Source organism: Echinops telfairi, unplaced genomic scaffold (genome assembly GCF_000313985.2).
Source record: "Echinops telfairi isolate 266 unplaced genomic scaffold, ASM31398v2 ScPeMD7_7458;HRSCAF=8496, whole genome shotgun sequence".
In the NCBI taxonomy this organism is placed as follows: domain Eukaryota; kingdom Metazoa; phylum Chordata; class Mammalia; order Afrosoricida; family Tenrecidae; genus Echinops; species Echinops telfairi.
The window spans coordinates 6,610,547-6,628,091 of NW_022111358.1; the positions used below are offsets into that span (position 1 = coordinate 6,610,547).

At 39.4% G+C, this 17,545-nt stretch overlaps 2 protein-coding genes across 3 annotated transcripts in view; one reads left to right on the forward strand and one right to left on the reverse strand.

The window, feature by feature from the left end:
* Positions 1-17,545, forward strand: part of NF1 (neurofibromin 1) — a 252,880-nt gene that overhangs the window by 192,694 nt on the left and 42,641 nt on the right. The window contains exons 38-40 of the mRNA XM_045299978.1: positions 11,731-12,163; positions 12,737-13,077; positions 15,656-15,858. Coding sequence (XP_045155913.1) covers positions 11,731-12,163; positions 12,737-13,077; positions 15,656-15,858 — 977 coding nt within the window. The remainder of the gene's footprint in view (positions 1-11,730; positions 12,164-12,736; positions 13,078-15,655; positions 15,859-17,545) is intronic.
* EVI2A (ecotropic viral integration site 2A) lies at positions 4,010-9,026 on the reverse strand. Of its 2 annotated transcripts, none has more exons than XM_013005732.3 (2): positions 8,870-9,026; positions 4,010-6,245 (listed from the first exon to the last, which is right to left on the reverse strand). In XM_013005732.3, the coding sequence occupies exon 2, from the start codon at positions 6,220-6,222 to the stop codon at positions 5,485-5,487; it is 738 nt and encodes a 245-aa protein (XP_012861186.1). In that variant the 5' UTR covers positions 6,223-6,245; positions 8,870-9,026; the 3' UTR covers positions 4,010-5,484. The 2 variants fall into 2 exon arrangements, with proteins under 2 accessions (XP_012861186.1, XP_045155342.1); XM_045299407.1 differs by lacking the exon at positions 8,870-9,026 and adding an exon at positions 8,727-8,852.

A 17,545-nucleotide genomic window follows, 5' to 3' on the forward strand; every position in this document is an offset into this window, starting at 1 on the left:
CCTTGCAGATTAAGGTCCTTTGGCGGGAGTTAGAGACTTTGGCTAGAAGAATTAGCTTTAGCTAATTCTGCCCCTGCAACGACTGTGACTCTTACCAGGCATTAGAAAGGCTCAGCCCAACAAGTAACCACTATTGCTACCAGGCCTCCTTGAGTACCCACTGAGATTAGCATTCTTTCCTGATGCATGATTTAGACAGAGACCAGATAAAAGTTTACTTAAATCATTTTGACCAAATACCTGGCCACAACTATTTATTTGAAATAGGTACTGATCAATGAAAAGTAAAATGAGTTGGGAATTATATGTTAAACAAGATGTTAACTAACGTGAATGAAGTGTAATGAAAACAGTAGAAGTCAGTCAGAATAACAATGTATTTGAACAGCTCACTTAGCCGGCTAGGTGCTTTCTTCATTTGAACAGGGAGGTCGTAATACCTAATTTGCAAATTTCTTATGGGTAATGTAACGGGCCTGGCGTAGTAATAGATACAATACATATTAACCCTTGCCTTCACGAGTCTCAGTTGACTTGGCACCAAGTAGATTTGCTTTCCCTTGATCACTACAAAGGAGCACAGACATTAAGACCTGGTTCGTGGAAAAACGGAAATAAAAGATAATGGAATTTCCCATGAACTTTTTAAAGTCCACTTGCAGATAGAATGTATTTAATATATACATCAACATGAACACAGATGAAACCATTTCCTACATGTACAATTCAGTGACATTGATGATAGTCTTCTAAAGTGTGTGACTTATTCTTATGTTACTTCTGTGTTGTTACTCCCTGGTTACCATCGTCTGGCTGCCCTTAATTTTCGTAACTGGTCTCTGGAGATGCTGTTGTTGTTTAACACATAGAGTAGAACTTAAAAGAGCACAATTCTGAGGCAGATATTCTCTGTATGAAGCTAAACTATTGTTTGATTGTAAAGAAGAGGAAATCCGGGTTCCATGAGAATTTGAGATTCTGTTATTTATCACCCCCTCCCCCTTTTTGATGAGGATTTCTCTATATAATCTTTGACCAAAAATACTCAGTAATGGTAACAAGGCACCACCCAATTCTGGTCTGAAGGCTGAGGAGACAGTTGTCCACAGAGACAATTGGCCATACTTCCATTTCCTCCCAGTTGTTGATTTTTTTTTTACTTTGAACTGCTTTAGCTATTCAGGGACCTCTTTCTATTCTTTATAAAGTTGAGGATTCATTTTTCCATATCTGTAAAGAAAACAAGTTGGATTTTTTTTTTTATCAAGGTGGTATTGAATCTGTAGGCTGTTTTGGATAGTATCTATATCTTCCAGTCCATGAATATGGAACATTTTCCCATATTTAAGTTCTTAATTTCCTTCAGCAATGCTTTATCATTCTTATTGTATTAAGTCTTTCATATTCCTGGTTAATTTTGTTTTTAGGTGTTCTCTTAGATCCTATTGTATGGAATAATTTCCCTTTGAGATTTCTCACTGCTGGTATATAGACCCAACCTTTTTTTTTGTTTACTGACCTTATACCCTACATCTTTGTTAAATTCCTTAGTATCACTGGAAGTTCCATGTTAGACTCTTAGGGATTTTCTATATGGATTATGTGTCCCACAAATAGAGATAATTTTACTTCTTTTGTAATTTGGATACCTTTTGTGTCTGACCAGGACTCCTAATACAATATTAACTAGCAGTGGCAAGATAGGCATCATTTTCTTGGTCCCAATGTCAAATCACTCACTTTTTCCATTAAGTGTGATGTTGATGTTTGTCTTTTCTTTCTTTCTTTTTATTTAATTTAACATTTTTATTTTGTGTTGTATGCTACTACAGTGCTTTAGAACGAGCCAGACTTCATAGGAAATCAAATAACATGATTTTGTATATATTCTTTTAAAAAAATACTTTTATTGGGGGCTCTTACATCTCTTATCACAATCCATACATTCATTCAGTGTGTCAAGGACATTTGCACATATGCCGCCATCATCATTTTCAAAGCATTCTATTCCCACTTGAAAAGTCAGGTCTCCATTTCTTCCCCCTCCCTCACCTGCCCGCCCACCCTCACGAACTCTTGATAAGTTATAGATTATTTTGTCCACATCTTACATCGTCTTCCGTCACCTCTCCCCCACTTTTCCATTATTCATCTCCCTGGGAGGGGGTTCTAGATTGAGCTTGTGATCAATTCTCCTTTTCTCCCCCCACCCTCCTCTAATCCTCCTGGTATCTCTACTCCTTGTTGGCCCTGAGGGGTTTATCTATCCTGGATTCCCTATGTTGCAGGCTCTTATCTGTAGCATTGTGCATGCTCTTGTCTAATCCAATTTGTAGGGTAAAATTGAGGTCATGATATTGGGGTGAAGGAAGCACCAAAGAACTAGAGGAAAGTTGTGTGTTTCTTCGGTGCTATACTGTACCCTGACTGGTTCATCTCTTCCCTGTGACCCCTCTGTGAGGGGATGTCCAATTGTCTACAGATGGGCATTTCCACTCCATGCTGCCTGCACACACACACACCCCCAGTCACCTTGGGTATGGTTTTATTCTGGGTTTTAGATGCCTGATACCTGATCCCATCTACACCTCATGATCACACAGACTGGTGTGCTTCTTCCATGTGGGCTTTGTTGCTTCTGAGCTAGATGGCCGCTTATTTATCTTCAAGCCTTTAAGACCCCAGACACTATATATCTTTTGATAGCTGGGCACCATCAGCTTTCTTCAACACATTTGCTTATGCACCCATTTTGTCTTCAGTGGTCATGTCAGGAAGGGAGCATCACAGAATGCTGGATTGTTAGAACAAAGTGTTCTTGTGTTAAGGGAGTACTTGAGTTGAGGCCCAATGTCCATCTTTAACCTTAATTCTTAACATATAGATATGAGTTCTATGCCACTCTCATTTTATAGACACACACACACACATATGTACATGCCTGTATTTAGGCATAAATGTCCTTTGCCTCCTGGTTCTTTCCTCGATTTCCTTTTTACTTTCCTCTTGTCCCACCATCATGTTCGGTCTTCATTGGGTTTAGTAATTCCTCACTGCTACATTGCCCTTGATTGAACCCCACTAGGCATCCTATGACCTTCCTTCCCTTGATTTTACTTCACTTATTTTCCCTTGTCCCTAGGTTGGTAACCCCCCCTTCCTTTCTCCCACCTCCCCTTCTCCCATATCCCCCCGGAACCATTGGTCCCGTTCTTTTCATCTCTGAATTATTTATCCTGCTTAACTTATCTAGATAGACATGCAGATACATTAATAAGTGCAAAAACCAGGCAAAGCCAAAGAAAAGGACAAAGGGAGCCAAAACCAACACAACAATAACAACAAGAGCAAAAAACAAAAATAAAATAACAATTACAAAATGAAAGCCACTGACAAAAATGGAAAAGCTTATAAATATTTCAAGGTTTGTTTGTTGGCTTTTATGAGTATTTTCCAGTCGAGTCTGATGGGACTGTTGACTTTTCCTATGTGCTCTGAGCCTCACTCAGCTACTTTCCTTCTCCCATAGTCCTTCCTAAGGGTAGACCTCGTTCTTATTTAAATACTTATACATTGTTAAGAAAGGAATTGCTATTTTGTTTCTTGGCATAATATACAGGTGAATGTACTTAAAATGCTATAAACTTTTGAGTCACTTTAAAATCCTTAAATTTATCTGGTGGACTATAATAATCAGAGAAAATGAACATTTTGTTTAAGAATAACTTACTTAATTGGAGCTCAAAGATACCTTGCCTGTCTTCTTTAAATGCCTGTCACGTGTGGAACGGAACAACTTGTTATGTTCAAGGAGTGTCCTTGGATGCCCTCATCAGAGGATGGACGTCTAATAACCAAGCAGGAGTGATGAATTTTAAAGATGTCTGCCATTGAAAACTTGGTTTTATGAAAATAATTTGGCCTGTGTGTTGAATATAAGGTCTACTTAATTGTTATTTTTAAAATGATACAACTTGTTCCAAATGATACAACTCATTTCTTCTGGAAATATTTATTTATAATATTTTATTCAAGGAGTGCTTTGTAGTTACCACTATTTGTTCTAATCTACAATCTCAGATTTTAAATTTATGAAATATTGTGCTTTGCCCCGTTTTATTTATTTACAGCGAGGGCCACTGTCCCCTCATTTTAAAATATAACCCAGACCGTTGGAACCACAAAGCTTTGAGAAACCAATCCGATGACCAAGAGCAATGTGGCCTAGTGTGGCCAAAATGACCAGTGCTTGGAGCTCACCCACCCACTTGAATTACTTATGATTCAGCTGGAGTTCGGTGTTGATGTTTCTACAAAGCTTTTCAGGTGGTTCCAGTAGACAGTCCGGAGGAGAAACACTAACGTGCCAGGAGAGAAAACCGTGGTTGTTGCAATAAAGCGGGGAAAGGCTGGCCCATTGCCCACCTTGAAGACCCAGAGAGGCATGAGAGTTTAAACTGTGGCCTCGGCGTTAGTTGTTGTTCCCTTGCCCTGTGTCCGTTTTGAAGATGATGTCTTGGTTTAAGTATAAGTCATTATTTTCCTTCAAGCTAACTTTTTGAGGGTTAAATAATTAGACTTTCTATATTTGATCAAAACTCACTCCCATACCTCCTTTTTCTTATGTCACATTGGATATTACTGAAAATATAAAGAGCAGATATTAAACAACAAACTTGGCCATCTTTCAGGCTACATTGGCATCCTTGAAGTCCAAAAATTAGACAGATTTTGGAGAGTTGCTATTAATATTCTAATAAGCTTTTATAGAAGAGAAATGCATGTTACACTTAAAACAGTAAGATACACTTTACATTTACAGTTAACCTTCTGGTGTGGCTACAGATCTCATCTGGTTAGGCGAGCCTGATGTCACATTGATCTTTATAGCATGTTCTCTAAGAATAAAATCAGTACAGATATACCTAGTCACCGTTTTATTTTAACTAGTCTTCATTTATTATACAAAATTAAAATGTTTAGTATTTGTAGTAGAAAAACCATTTCTGTTGCATGCCACACGCAAAGATGCAAACATCTAGCCTAATATGAGCTGTGTTGCAATATGAACTGGTAGGGCTTCTGTGCCACAATCAGCAAACACAAAAATGCACCATTAAAGCTATGCAGTTCAATGCTGTACATTAGGAATTCAGCTTCCATTAGGTGCTGAAGCATATGCTTGGCTCCAAAGTCCTCAAGTATAATTATATTCAAAGAACTGAAGATATGTATTCAATGTCTCCTTCCATACTTCTACTGGCCAGCTCTCTTGACATCTTACAAACCTTACCCAAATGCTTGCTTGTCTTATTGTTTCCTTTTTAAACTATCCAGTGTCAAGACAAAGTGCACAGTTCAAGTAATTCCGTACGCAGGCTGCTTCTCCCCCTCCCACCTGCTGGAATCTACATAGTAAGGCCCCACGTGTCAGGTTTTCGACCCCTAGACCAACACTTTGGCATTAAATACCAAGCTTCATTTTCACTCCAAAATCTTTCTCGCTGAGCCTTGGTGATTTTCTTCATTCAGGCATCTGTTAGCAAGGGAGTGTTTTTCGGTTCCTCCTCCATCTTTTCTTTCCCTTGTAGCTGTGAGCCCTCCTGTGGATTGCATCATTAGGTTGGGCCCTGTGAGCTGCTCTGCTCTTTTCCAAGTGTCTGAATCAGCCGGCCATAGACCACTGCTTGCCAGAAAATCACCATTGCTTCGAGGCTGCCGCTTGCCTGTTTGTTTTGCTCTTCGGAGAGTTGAGACTTTGTTTGCCAGAATCACCGTGGAGAGAAATAGGAGGGTGCAGATGAGAAAAAGCACTGCGATGATAATGAAGCAAATTAGCATGGCCATTTTGTGGTTGTTCTCATCACAGGCATCCTCTTTGAAAATCCCACTGTGACTCTTGCTTGTGTTTTCAATGTTCTGTACGGCTGCAGAACTCTTCCTGACCACAACAGGTGTGTAAAGCTCCTGCTCAGATTTAGGAGTTGAGGATGTGATGGGAGATGTTGTTGCTCTCTCAGGCTGGCTTGTAGAATTACCTTGATCACCTCCATCAGGAGCTGGAGGGTTTGTGGTAGTGTTTTCACCTGCCTTGTTTTGAATAGCTGGGTCCCCAACAGTATGGTTAAGCCACAGGTGGGTATGGTTGGCTTTTGTTTCCACGGCGAGGGGCAGAAATGTCAGCAGGAAGGCCAGGTGGAGGCACTGCTCTGTGAGTTCCATGCCCGTCAGGGACAGCAGGTAATCTGTTGAGGAAGCAGTGTCATTGGTTAATGTGGGAAAGAACCCAGGTTTCTAGTTTGGGCGAGTATAGGTGAGAGCTTACCATTTACTCAACTGGTGCCCTGCTCAACTAGCATGTGTTTCTTGTTATTCTAAGGCTTTGTATAAAGAAATGTTCTAAATCCTGTCACATTTTTAGATGCTGGAAATTAGCATTACAAATAACTGTTAATCATTTTACATTGAATACTTTCTGTAGTCTCTTCCTTTCAAACATATTAGACTTCAGCTTTGAGTCAGTTACTTCTGCTTTTAACTTTTTTGATTCCTCCTTTTAAAACAAATAAGATTGATGATTCATTCTGCAGAAACTCCCCACCCTCTAATAAATGTGTCATGGGTCTTAATATTCAAGGAGAAAGTGCCCATGAAGCACTTTGTGCTTCGTGCATGGTCTTTTTTTTTTTAAAGTGGGGGTTAAGTAGAAACAAAAGAAAATGGACTTCCCAAGGGGATGAACAACAGAAACGTGGGTGAATAGGAGACAGTGGATGGTGTGAAATATGAAAATAAAAATAATTTATAAATTATCAAGGGTTCATGATAATTATGTTATCATTATATATCGGGGGTGGGGGGGAGCTGATGCCAAGGGCTCAAATAGAAAGAAAATGTTTTGGAAAACATATGGCAACATATGTATAAATGGTGATTGATACAGTTGATGTATGGATTGTTATAAGAGCTAGAAGAGCCCCCAATAAAATGATTTATTAAAATTTAAAAAAAGAAAATGGAGTTCTAATAGGAGTTCAGGGTGTTCTTTTGTTTCTTGTATATTTATCTTGAAGCATATAACAAAGTTTACAAAAGAAAAATGTCTTCCTAGAATTTGTGAAAGCAGTTCTTTCTCATTCCTTTCCCTTGAGTTACATACAGTGCCTGCTGAAAACAAAGGCTTGCTAGTCCAATGTCAAAACTTGCAAAGAAAAAGAAACGGAATTGGGGGGGGCGGGGAATAATCCCAAAGACTCACAGAAGTTACTGATTTTTGTTCATCATCCTTTATATTTAGCCTTTTTCTATAAATTTAATTTTGAAAAATAAATTGTATAATTAAAAAAAGTAGAAAGAGTTTCAGAATCGTAGGGATTTAGAATGAAGTGGAAAACAAGACTACAAGCGCTTCAAAATTAATTGAAAAAAATGAGTGACAATGTTCAAACTCTGAGCTCCTTGGAAGTCAGTACAAAAAGGAGGTGGACACGTTTTGTTCATAATCTCTTATTCACCATATGAAGAATTTAAATAGAAGTGGCATGTTTATTAGAGGTGCTGGTAATCCAGCAGGAAAGATTTATCACCATCATTCAGATAACTTTTCTATAATATTTTACCAATTTGTATAAGCTAATTTGATGAAAATATTTTAAGGGAACTAGAAACAAAGAAACAATAAACTTCACTGTTCTCCTGAGGTTTGCAAAATGAAGTTGCGTATGTAAAACCCCAGTGTGTTTTATAGACATTCTTCTCAAACTTAGAAGTACATGGGTGCCATCAAGCTTTGGGGGTTTTTTGTTTACTTTTTAATGCAGATTCTGATTTAGTGGGTGTAGAGTGGGACTTAAGATTCTGCATTTCTCATCTCCCAAATGATACGGCTACTATGGCTAGTCCAGGAACCATGCTTTTGAGTGTCAGTTTTAGAAGAAATAGTTTATTATATGCCATTAGATGGCATCAATATATAGAAATTGAGAATAATAAATGTGATAGACTGAGCTATAGAAACAAAAGTAGCATATAGTAAACAAACGACAAGCTAACCTCTACGGTGATGTCTTATGTCCATAATAGGAAAAACTCTCATTAATTGTTCTAGAATTAAGATTATTTTGTAGGTTAGAGAGCTAAAGATGCAGTACAGTGATTTTCATGTAACAACACTCAGCTTCAACTTTTAAATCAAATGGCATAAATCGAGCTACTCTATGATTTTTGTCACAAGAATTTAGGTTAGCAAATGATTGCTATCTTTTTATACTAAACGACTTCTCCATTAGATGGTGAAATGATTTAAAGTGGGTTATTCTGGTTACATTAGTTCATTAACAATGTAGGATGCATCATAGCATTCAGACTCACTTCTCAGAGCTTAACCACGGGATAGATAATAGGGCCGCTGTTGATTGTCTTCAGCCAGATGTACTGTACTACCATCCCCAAGTAAACAAACTGTTGACAAAGTAGAGTTTCTCCTTATCCTTACAGATGCTGAGAATTGAGGATGGTCTCTATACCATCAACTTATGCCTTGGAGGTCGGGTTATATTATCAGACATTTTCAATAAAATTAATAATGCCTAAGTATATTAGGCATGAGAAATTTTATGTTTAAACTTTTTCCCCCCAAGTGAGACATTCCAAACTGAGCTTCTTAATCTTAATTTAAAACTCCACATCAAGTAAATCTTTCTACTTCCCGTGTAAATTTTACTTACTAGAACAGGAGGTAAAGGCTACATGTTCAGACGCTGCTTGGTTAGTGCGATTCTTCAGTACCATTTGGAAGCACTTCCTTGAGCAAGACTCTGTACAAAGTTATAAAGGAAAGGGCATAAGAAAAGCCAGATATATGACCTACCTTATGAAATGCTTGGCCAAAATCTGTTTCTAATGTGAGTTTAATAAACCACGTCTTTTCTTGTCTTGAAGCACAGCTTCCAAGTAATTTAGAGCTGAACAGACTTGGCGATTAAGAACCTTAAAGGAAATCGGCAGTAAAAGGCTATGTACTGCTAGCTTTCCACTTGTAAAGCCAAACCACAGATGGGTGACACATTTCCTTTCCGCTGCAACTAAAGCTTGTCAGAGGGGAGGGAAAAAACCTCGGCCGCTGGCATGACAGGAGCCTTTGTCGACTAAATCCCGCCTCCAGAGCAGGGAAGCTTTTCCACTTACAGCCTTTTGACCTTCTGCTCTTGTACATGCCTGCATCAGATGATCATTCAGAAAAGATTATGCGACGGCATCTTCTCTGCAACTTAAAAATCATAACTATAAATAGTATTTGTATACCCTACACCGATTTGATAACATGAGTTGGAGACCCGGGGTATTGGCCCAGTAATAGAAATAGTGGTTCTTAAAGTCAACAGCTCAAATCATGGAACTGCCAGAGGATTTGGAGAAGAACATGCCTTTGTGTTTGTATGTGATTGAAACAGTGACAGTGTCGAGGGATTCAAGCACAGCAGCACCTGGCAGGATGGCACGGGGCTGGGTAATGTGCCGTTCTGTTGTACACAGCACCATTATGAGCAAGACGGACGTGACAGCTCCTAACAGCACCAGCAGCAGAGTAGATGTGTTTTTTCCTCCCAAGTGGTGCTTCCTTGTTAGCTGTTTCTGTTCCTGATTGCTGCATCCATTGTCACCTCAGCAGAGGCTTGATTCACAAGTTTTCCTCATTCAAGTCCGTTCTTTCAGCCCTGCTCAGCCTTTAGATAGTATTGATCCTTGCATTATTTTCTTAGGTCAATCTCTTTCCTATTTTTGCTGTCATAACAGTATTTTAGACGCTTATTAAGCCATAATTAGACGATTACTGTAATTTTTTATTAACCCCCTCTCAACTTCATTTCATTTTGTATATATCACCCTCTGTAACCCGTGATTCAGGAATGCTTGTGCACATAAGTCAGATAAGAAGATTGTTTAAAAACCAAGAAAAGTTCCAGAGCCCACTCCATAAATTCATATTTAATAGGTCTGGGCTGCAAAAATCTCACTGCCATTGAATCATTTCTGACTCGAAGCAACCCTGTAGGACAGGGTAAACTGCCCCTGTGGGTTTCTGAGACTCTTTGTGGGAATAGAAAGCGTAGTCTTTCTCCCGCCAAGTAGCTGGTGGTTTAGAACTGCTGACTTTGTGGTTAGCAGCCCAACTTGTAACCCCTTCACCACCAGGGCTCCTTCCGGACCAAGAAAGTTCAGTTTTATCAAGCACCACAGTTGATTCTGATTGATGCTGGTGATTCACAGCTCCGACTATGGAAAAGACCCTGAGTCCCCAGGGAAAATGGAAGCCCTTTGGTTGAACAGTTAGTTGTCTCTTCACGGTTAATGTATTCTGTGTTTGTTTCAGCTTGCTCTCTCCAAATTCCTACATGAATCCTCCATTTCAGCTAAGCTTGCTGACGATTCCCTCAACACATCCAGTTACCGGTTTCATTTCTACTTTGTCTCTCTGTGAGGCCTTCCTGTTCCCTCGTCTTGTCGCATTCTAGTCTCTTCTCTTACTCAGGTCAGCCCTGCATATTCTAGGTAGCTTTCATTGACTACCTACTTCGTATTGATCTCACCCTGGCCTGAACCCAACGCTGTCTTTTTCTCTGTAATGATTATATATTGCCTCCCTTCTCTTAAATTTTTCTTTTAAGATCCTTTAGCTTGCCAAATTGTATCTTATCCCTTCCAAAAAGAGTAAGAGGAGGATATTTATTATATTAAAAACTCTCAAAGTGAGGATATTTATCTTAGTCTGCTTTGTAGTGTGTCACCACAGAGTCATCAAATGTAGAATATTATGGGGCATGCTAAGATGAGTTGTTTTCATTTGAAATTCTAGTAACATGTTCTTTAGGGCTTTCTCATGGTCCTTATTACAGCTTCTGAAATCAGCTAGTACTCTTAATGGTTCTAAGTACTGCCTGTCCTAACATGGCTAAATGAAAATAATGGTGAGGCATTATCTAAAACTCAAATTTTATAGTCAGGGCCCATTTCTCAGCCCTTCCTCAACAGTTTTTTGACCGGCTTTCCATTCACATTCTAAGAGATGAGCTAGCAGCTCCCGTGGCTACATATTTCCTTATTTATAAAGAAAAGGTCTCATTTTTTAGGAAGTAAAACCCAAACCCTTGATGTAGGCTTCTTTGGTCGCGCACTTATTGGTGAGCCCAGCTCTCTGGTCCAGTTGGGTACTAGGGTAACTGACGCCGTTTCCAGGAACCCCTGCTAGTGTCGGGCTGCTAAGTGTCAGGTTAGTTGCTCCAGACTCACTAGCTACTCTGGGAGAGAAAAACATAGCTGTCTGCTCTTGAGAGATTTACATTCTGAAGTCTTAGATGGGCTTGTGCAAATCCGAATTGACGGGGTTGGGGGTGGAGTAGTAAGCCATTTCCCTGTACTCCAAGCTCCAGTCATGCACGCCCACACTGTTCAGCTGGGACATTTGAAAGGCTTGGAGACAACCATCTTCTATTTACTGCTTCCCTGGCCTCATGCCTTGATAGGGAGGTTGGGTTGTTTGGGGTTATGCTGAAGATTCATCTCTTCCTAGTCACTAAAGAACTGATGGAAAGATTGGATCCAGACTTTGTGTGATTGTGTTACATTGTTAGTTCTTTGTGTAGAACTACAGAAAACAAAGGAATACCATAGATTCATGATGCTTATTTGCATATTCAGAACCCTTTTTGTCCTTTTTGTCATTTGTCTTAGGTTCAAAACGGGCCAAATCAATGGTGACTTGCTGATATACCATGTCTTGCTGACTTTAAAGCCATATTATGCAAAGCCATATGAAATTGTGGTGGACCTTACCCATACTGGGCCTAGCAATCGCTTTAAAACGGACTTTCTCTCCAAGTGGTTTGTGGTTTTTCCCGGCTTTGCTTATGACAATGTCTCCGCTGTCTACGTCTACAACTGTAACTCCTGGGTCAGGGAGTACACCAAGTATCACGAGCGGCTGCTGACCGGCCTCAAAGGCAGCAAAAGGCTCATTTTCATCGACTGCCCCGGGAAGCTGGCCGAGCACATAGAGCACGACCAACAGAAACTACCGGCTGCCACCTTGGCTTTAGAAGAGGACCTGAAAGTATTCCACAACGCTCTCAAGTTGGCTCACAAAGACACCAAAGTCTCTATTAAAGTAAGTTTCACTCTGTTACAGAAATGATTCATCGCCTTTCCTCACTGGCCAGACTTCATCCTGGCTCTCTAGGTGACAGCCCCACCCCCGCCGGAGTTAGTCAAATGAGAAGTCATTTCAGATGTAGGAAAGGCAAGACAGCGCTTCGTGGAGGTCTGTGGAGGATGTAAGGGGAGGATACTTCACTATGTCCTAGAGCTGGGAAATTTTGCTCTATCTTCCCACCTACAAATGGGTAGGAAAGTAGAGAATGGAAATTACCTGGCCAGAGTTGTGATTAGTCCATGGTTTTTGCAGATTGCAGAATAGCTACAAAATCAACATAGCATTGGTCAGTAGGATTCTTCTCCTTTTTTAAAGCAAAACGTAAATTTGTTTTCATGTTTTCAGTCTTTTAAGAGCATTTATAACAGTCATTATTGACTCTGGTTGAATATAAAGTGGTGCTAACTCTTCCTTCGATAGCAAACATGGTGTTTTGATTGATTGGTGGTTGGTGTGGGGTGCCTTTCTAAAGTCTACACGGGGTTTTAATTTTTCTACCCCACCCCCACCCCAACTATTACCTTCCAGGTTGGTTCTACTGCTGTCCAGGTCACCTCAGCGGAACGAACGAAAGTGTTGGGGCAATCAGTCTTTCTAAACGACATCTATTATGCCTCGGAAATCGAAGAGATCTGCCTAGTGGATGAGAACCAGTTCACCTTAACCATTGCAAACCAGGGCACACCACTCACCTTCATGCACCAGGAGTGTGAAGCCATTGTCCAGTCTATCATTCACATCCGGACACGCTGGGAGCTGTCACAGCCTGACTCCATCCCTCAGCACACCAAGATTCGGCCAAAAGACGTCCCTGGAACGCTGCTCAATATCGCTTTGCTCAATTTGGGCAGCTCAGACCCTAGTTTACGGTAGGTAGGCCCCTCATAATCTCACTTTAACTTGCTTCAGGGTTTGCTGCTTTTAAAATGAAATCACTTAATAACCTTTTCAAGCAGTTTCTATCTTAAGACTGTAAATAGGAAGGTATGCTATGTTGGTTAACCAGCGTGGCTGCATCAAGTTCTAGGGTATTCACATGAGCTTTGGAATTCTGGATAAAATGATTCACGCTAAACCAGGGTATGTTCTTTCTCCAGGAAACTTACATCTGAAACAGAGAAAATGTTCCTTCTTTAAAAGATCTACCCCTAAATTAAGTCTCTTCTCTTCTGAGCCCTCTGATTAAATATCCCCATGTTCAGAACTATGTCACTATTAAGTTTCCTAGCAGTCAAATCTGGTTAGCATTGTTTGACAAGGAAGGCTTGTTCAATAACTCAATAACAGTATTACATATTTTCCATTTAATATGACTTTAAAGTTCTTGAGCAAAATCTTAAGACAAATATAGATGGCATCAGAGTACAGTGTAATTGGGTCTGTTTCGGTCTAGTGATTTGAATGTGGGTATGGGAAGAACATGGACTGTGGGGTCAGGAGATTTGCTTTCAATTGAGGTCTGTCACACTCTCTATGTCTGACTTTGGGCAAGCCACTGATACTTTCTGAGCTCCAGTTTCCTCGGTTGTAAAACAAAGTTAGCAATGCCTTTCTTCCATGGCTACAGGAGTTTAATAAGTATTTGTGGGGGGGAAAAAAAAGAAATATTTGTGGCACCGTGGGTTAGGTGTTGGACTGCTAACCATAAGGCTGGTGGTTCAAACCCATTAGCTGGATTTATACAACTGTCTGCTCCTGTTTGGTTTGTTTGTAAAGAGTTAACAGATTCAGAAACCCTATGTAGAGTCACTGTAAGTTAGAATCTACTCGGTGGCAGTGGGTTTGTTCTTTGTTTATGTTAGTATAGTATTACTCTTAGCAAATAGCTGGTGTTCAGTAAATGTTAGCTCTTCCCTCCTGCCTTTTTCTCCCCTCAGATCTTCATGTCCCTTCTTCTTTTCTACAATTACTTTTTATGTTAGGATAATTCCTTAACGACCGACCGTCAAGATTTTTACCGAAAAATATTTGTAGTTTCAGAAGAATCTTCCCTCGAGTTCATTAACATACCCAAGTATTATATTGAGCCATTTAGGAGTCCAGCTCCCCTTACTTAAAAGGGGAAACAAGTACCACAATGATTCCTTATCTTACCTGACCCCAACCTCCCAGAAATTGTAGGTAAGATTTGTGTGATCTCAGAAGGTCTGTGGCACCTACCCCTAGGTAGAGGAACTTCATTCCTTTAGAGCTTCTTAGGATTCAGAGTCAAACACGTGTGAAATGGTTCAACTCAGAGAGATCAATTTGAAAAGAGTAACATTAAGATTCTCATTTTCGCAAAATGGAACTATCAACTTGTCTTTAGGTTAACAGCCTTCTCGTATTCATTAGCCTGAGGGAATAGATACTCTTCTCTAGTGGAAGACAGCTGCTTCCTTTCACCAAAAATTGTCATCCCAGGGAAGAGCCTCTACGTGAACTTAAATTGCAGTGGCTTTTCCCTGTGTGGTGGTTGCCTATATACGAGCATGATGAAAGTTTAGAGCTAATGAAAACCTGACATCTACTAAGTAGTTATACCATATCTTTACGATCTACTGCCATTGGGTTGATGCCTATCCAGACAGGGTAGAACTGCCCCATCAGGTTTCTGAGACTAAATCTTTTACAGATCAGGCAGCACCAATGAGTGACTAGTGGGTTTGAACCCCTGGCCTTTTGGTTAGCAGCTAAATGTGGAACCCACTACACCACCAGAGTAGAGGAGAGAAAAAGAAAAATTGTAGAATTGAGTTTGAGTTGTATAGACTGTCTCCTAAATTGTTTAAATCTAAAGACATTTATAAGAGAATTTGGGATTCTAATGGAATTTGGATATTTTAGATTGTTTCTTGTTTTCAGTGGTTAATTTAGACGAGATCAGATCAGGTGTGTTCAGGGTGGTACGGCCTTGGACTTCAGTGGTTATTTTATAATGGAAGATGCTTAGAAAGGAACAAAGCAGTTACTTAACTATAAATTAATTCCTAGTGTAACTTGGACACCCAGACTGAAATGTACTCGATTGACTTTCAATGAGAGACTCCCTGATGATTGTATTGCTGCTGGTCTGCATTGTAACCGGATCTAATGGGAGGAAGAACTGAATAGTCTGGGTTTTAGCTTCCTTCACTCCTTCCCCAGGGTAGCTTGTGTCTCTGGAGCCGCCTCGGGCGGCGAAGCGCTCTCAGGTTTTGTACTCCAGGAGAACATCTCCTAGAAAGGAGCCTCACGGCGCCTCCCTTCTGATGTTATCCAGAATGTCCCTCTAAAAATGCCTACCTGATCCAGGGGTATTTGGGTTTTTTTGTAGAATTGTAATACTTTATCCTTAATTGAACTAAGTGATCATGAAATTTTTAAGTGGCTGATTATGCTTTATAATAGAATCACAAATTGTACTTTAGAATTACAAAGGAAAATTAGAAAGATGTGTTAAAACAACTTCATTTTGTTTTCTTCTAGGTCAGCTGCCTATAACCTTCTGTGTGCCTTAACTTGTACCTTTAATTTAAAAATCGAGGGCCAGTTACTAGAGACATCAGGCTTATGCATCCCTGCCAACAACACCCTCTTTATTGTCTCGATTAGTAAGACTCTGGCAGCCAATGAGCCACACCTCACCTTGGAGTTTTTGGAAGAATGTATTTCTGGATTTAGCAAATCTAGTAAGTAATGCTAATTTTCTTTAATACTAACAGTGATCCTGAGAAGATTCGGAAGACTTTGTCATTTCAGATTTTGCCAGTGGAGCCATTCACTTGGCCAGTGGCAGAGTGTGATATCTTAACACGTCTCTAGACATTCCCAGTGTGTTTTCTCATCATGTCTCAGTTTAATTGGTATTGGCATTTTCTTCTTGGCAGAAAATGCCAGTTGAGTAGACAGTAAAGAACCTGTGCTGTCTTTTCATTTTAGGGAGAAGTCTAATCACGTTTTTCTCATCTTCAGGTAGACATTGAAATGTGACATGAACTAGGTGTCGGGGCACATATGCAGAGTTCAGAGTCTGCCCTTGGACTCGGCTTTAATACATTTCATACCTTTAACACTTACGCTTTGCAGCTGTCCATCTTCATAGAGTAATAGAAATGTTGCTCTCTCCCAGCCTGTTGCTTAACAGTTTCTTCTCTTTTCTTCAATATTTCCTGAAGCATTCAAACACATTTTAAAAATATTTTTCTGTGCTAGGTTATTGATAGCTTTGACGATTCATTGAAATTTGATACCCTTTAAAAAAATAAAATATGGAAGACAATAGTCCTAATAAGAAAATATGTGAGTTAAAAAAAATAATATGTGAGTTTTTAAAAGAAAGAAAAGTATAAAGCTTGAGGTATACTATTGTGAAAATATTTGAATGGATATATAGGCATATCTTATTCTTAATGAAACAGTTCTTCCCAGATCAATTTACAGATTCAGAGCAATCACACCAAAATAGCTATGGGATTTTTGGATAAAAAATGGAAGTAGAATTTAAACTTATTTGAAATTTCACTTGAAAGTATATAAAACAGCCAAGAAAATATTGAAAGGAAAGGAAACTGAGGGAGCACATTCTGATGTTGGATGATAACGTGTGATCAGGTGGTAGGTCTGTCAAAAAGAAACAGATCGATACAGGAGCATCAGCCATGCGATGGAGGGGGCACTAAATCCTCTGACACAAGGTTGAGATGCTAATCAAGCGAGGTCGAATCTTTGCCACAAGACACCAAAATAGATTACTTAAAAGTAAAAACTAGAATTTCTTTTTTTTAAAGGATGACGTCATTATTTTCTAGGTAAATAATAAGAACTTGTGAAGCAAAAAAGCGTTGGAAGGAAAAGGGGAAGAAATTTGAAAAGACCTCTATGTTTTTACAGATTACAAGATGAATTTTAAATGTGGAATACACTTGTTACGTATATGAGAAAAGGTTAATATAAGTGATCTCAACAATTTCTTGTAGGTTAACAAAAATTTATCGACATTAGCATTGTTAGAAAAGACTGCTTATATTTTAAGATATTTCCTAAGAAATTCAAAGAAATGCAAATTGAATAGTGAGATAACATAGTCAGCTATCAAATCGGTGAACTACTAAAGTATCCAAATCTTAAAACAGCCTGATGAATTGTACATGCGAATGAATACATTAAATAACCACCACCCAGATAACAGTACAAAACATTTCCAGCATCTAGAAGACGCTCCTCTCAGCTAACATGCCATTGCCCCACCAAGGGCAACAACTATGATGACCTCCATTGCCAGAGCTTAGTTTGACCATCTTTAAACTTTATAGAGCTCTACTTATGATAGCAAAAAAATGAGAGCAACTTAAAATTCCAGCAAGAAAGGACAGATTA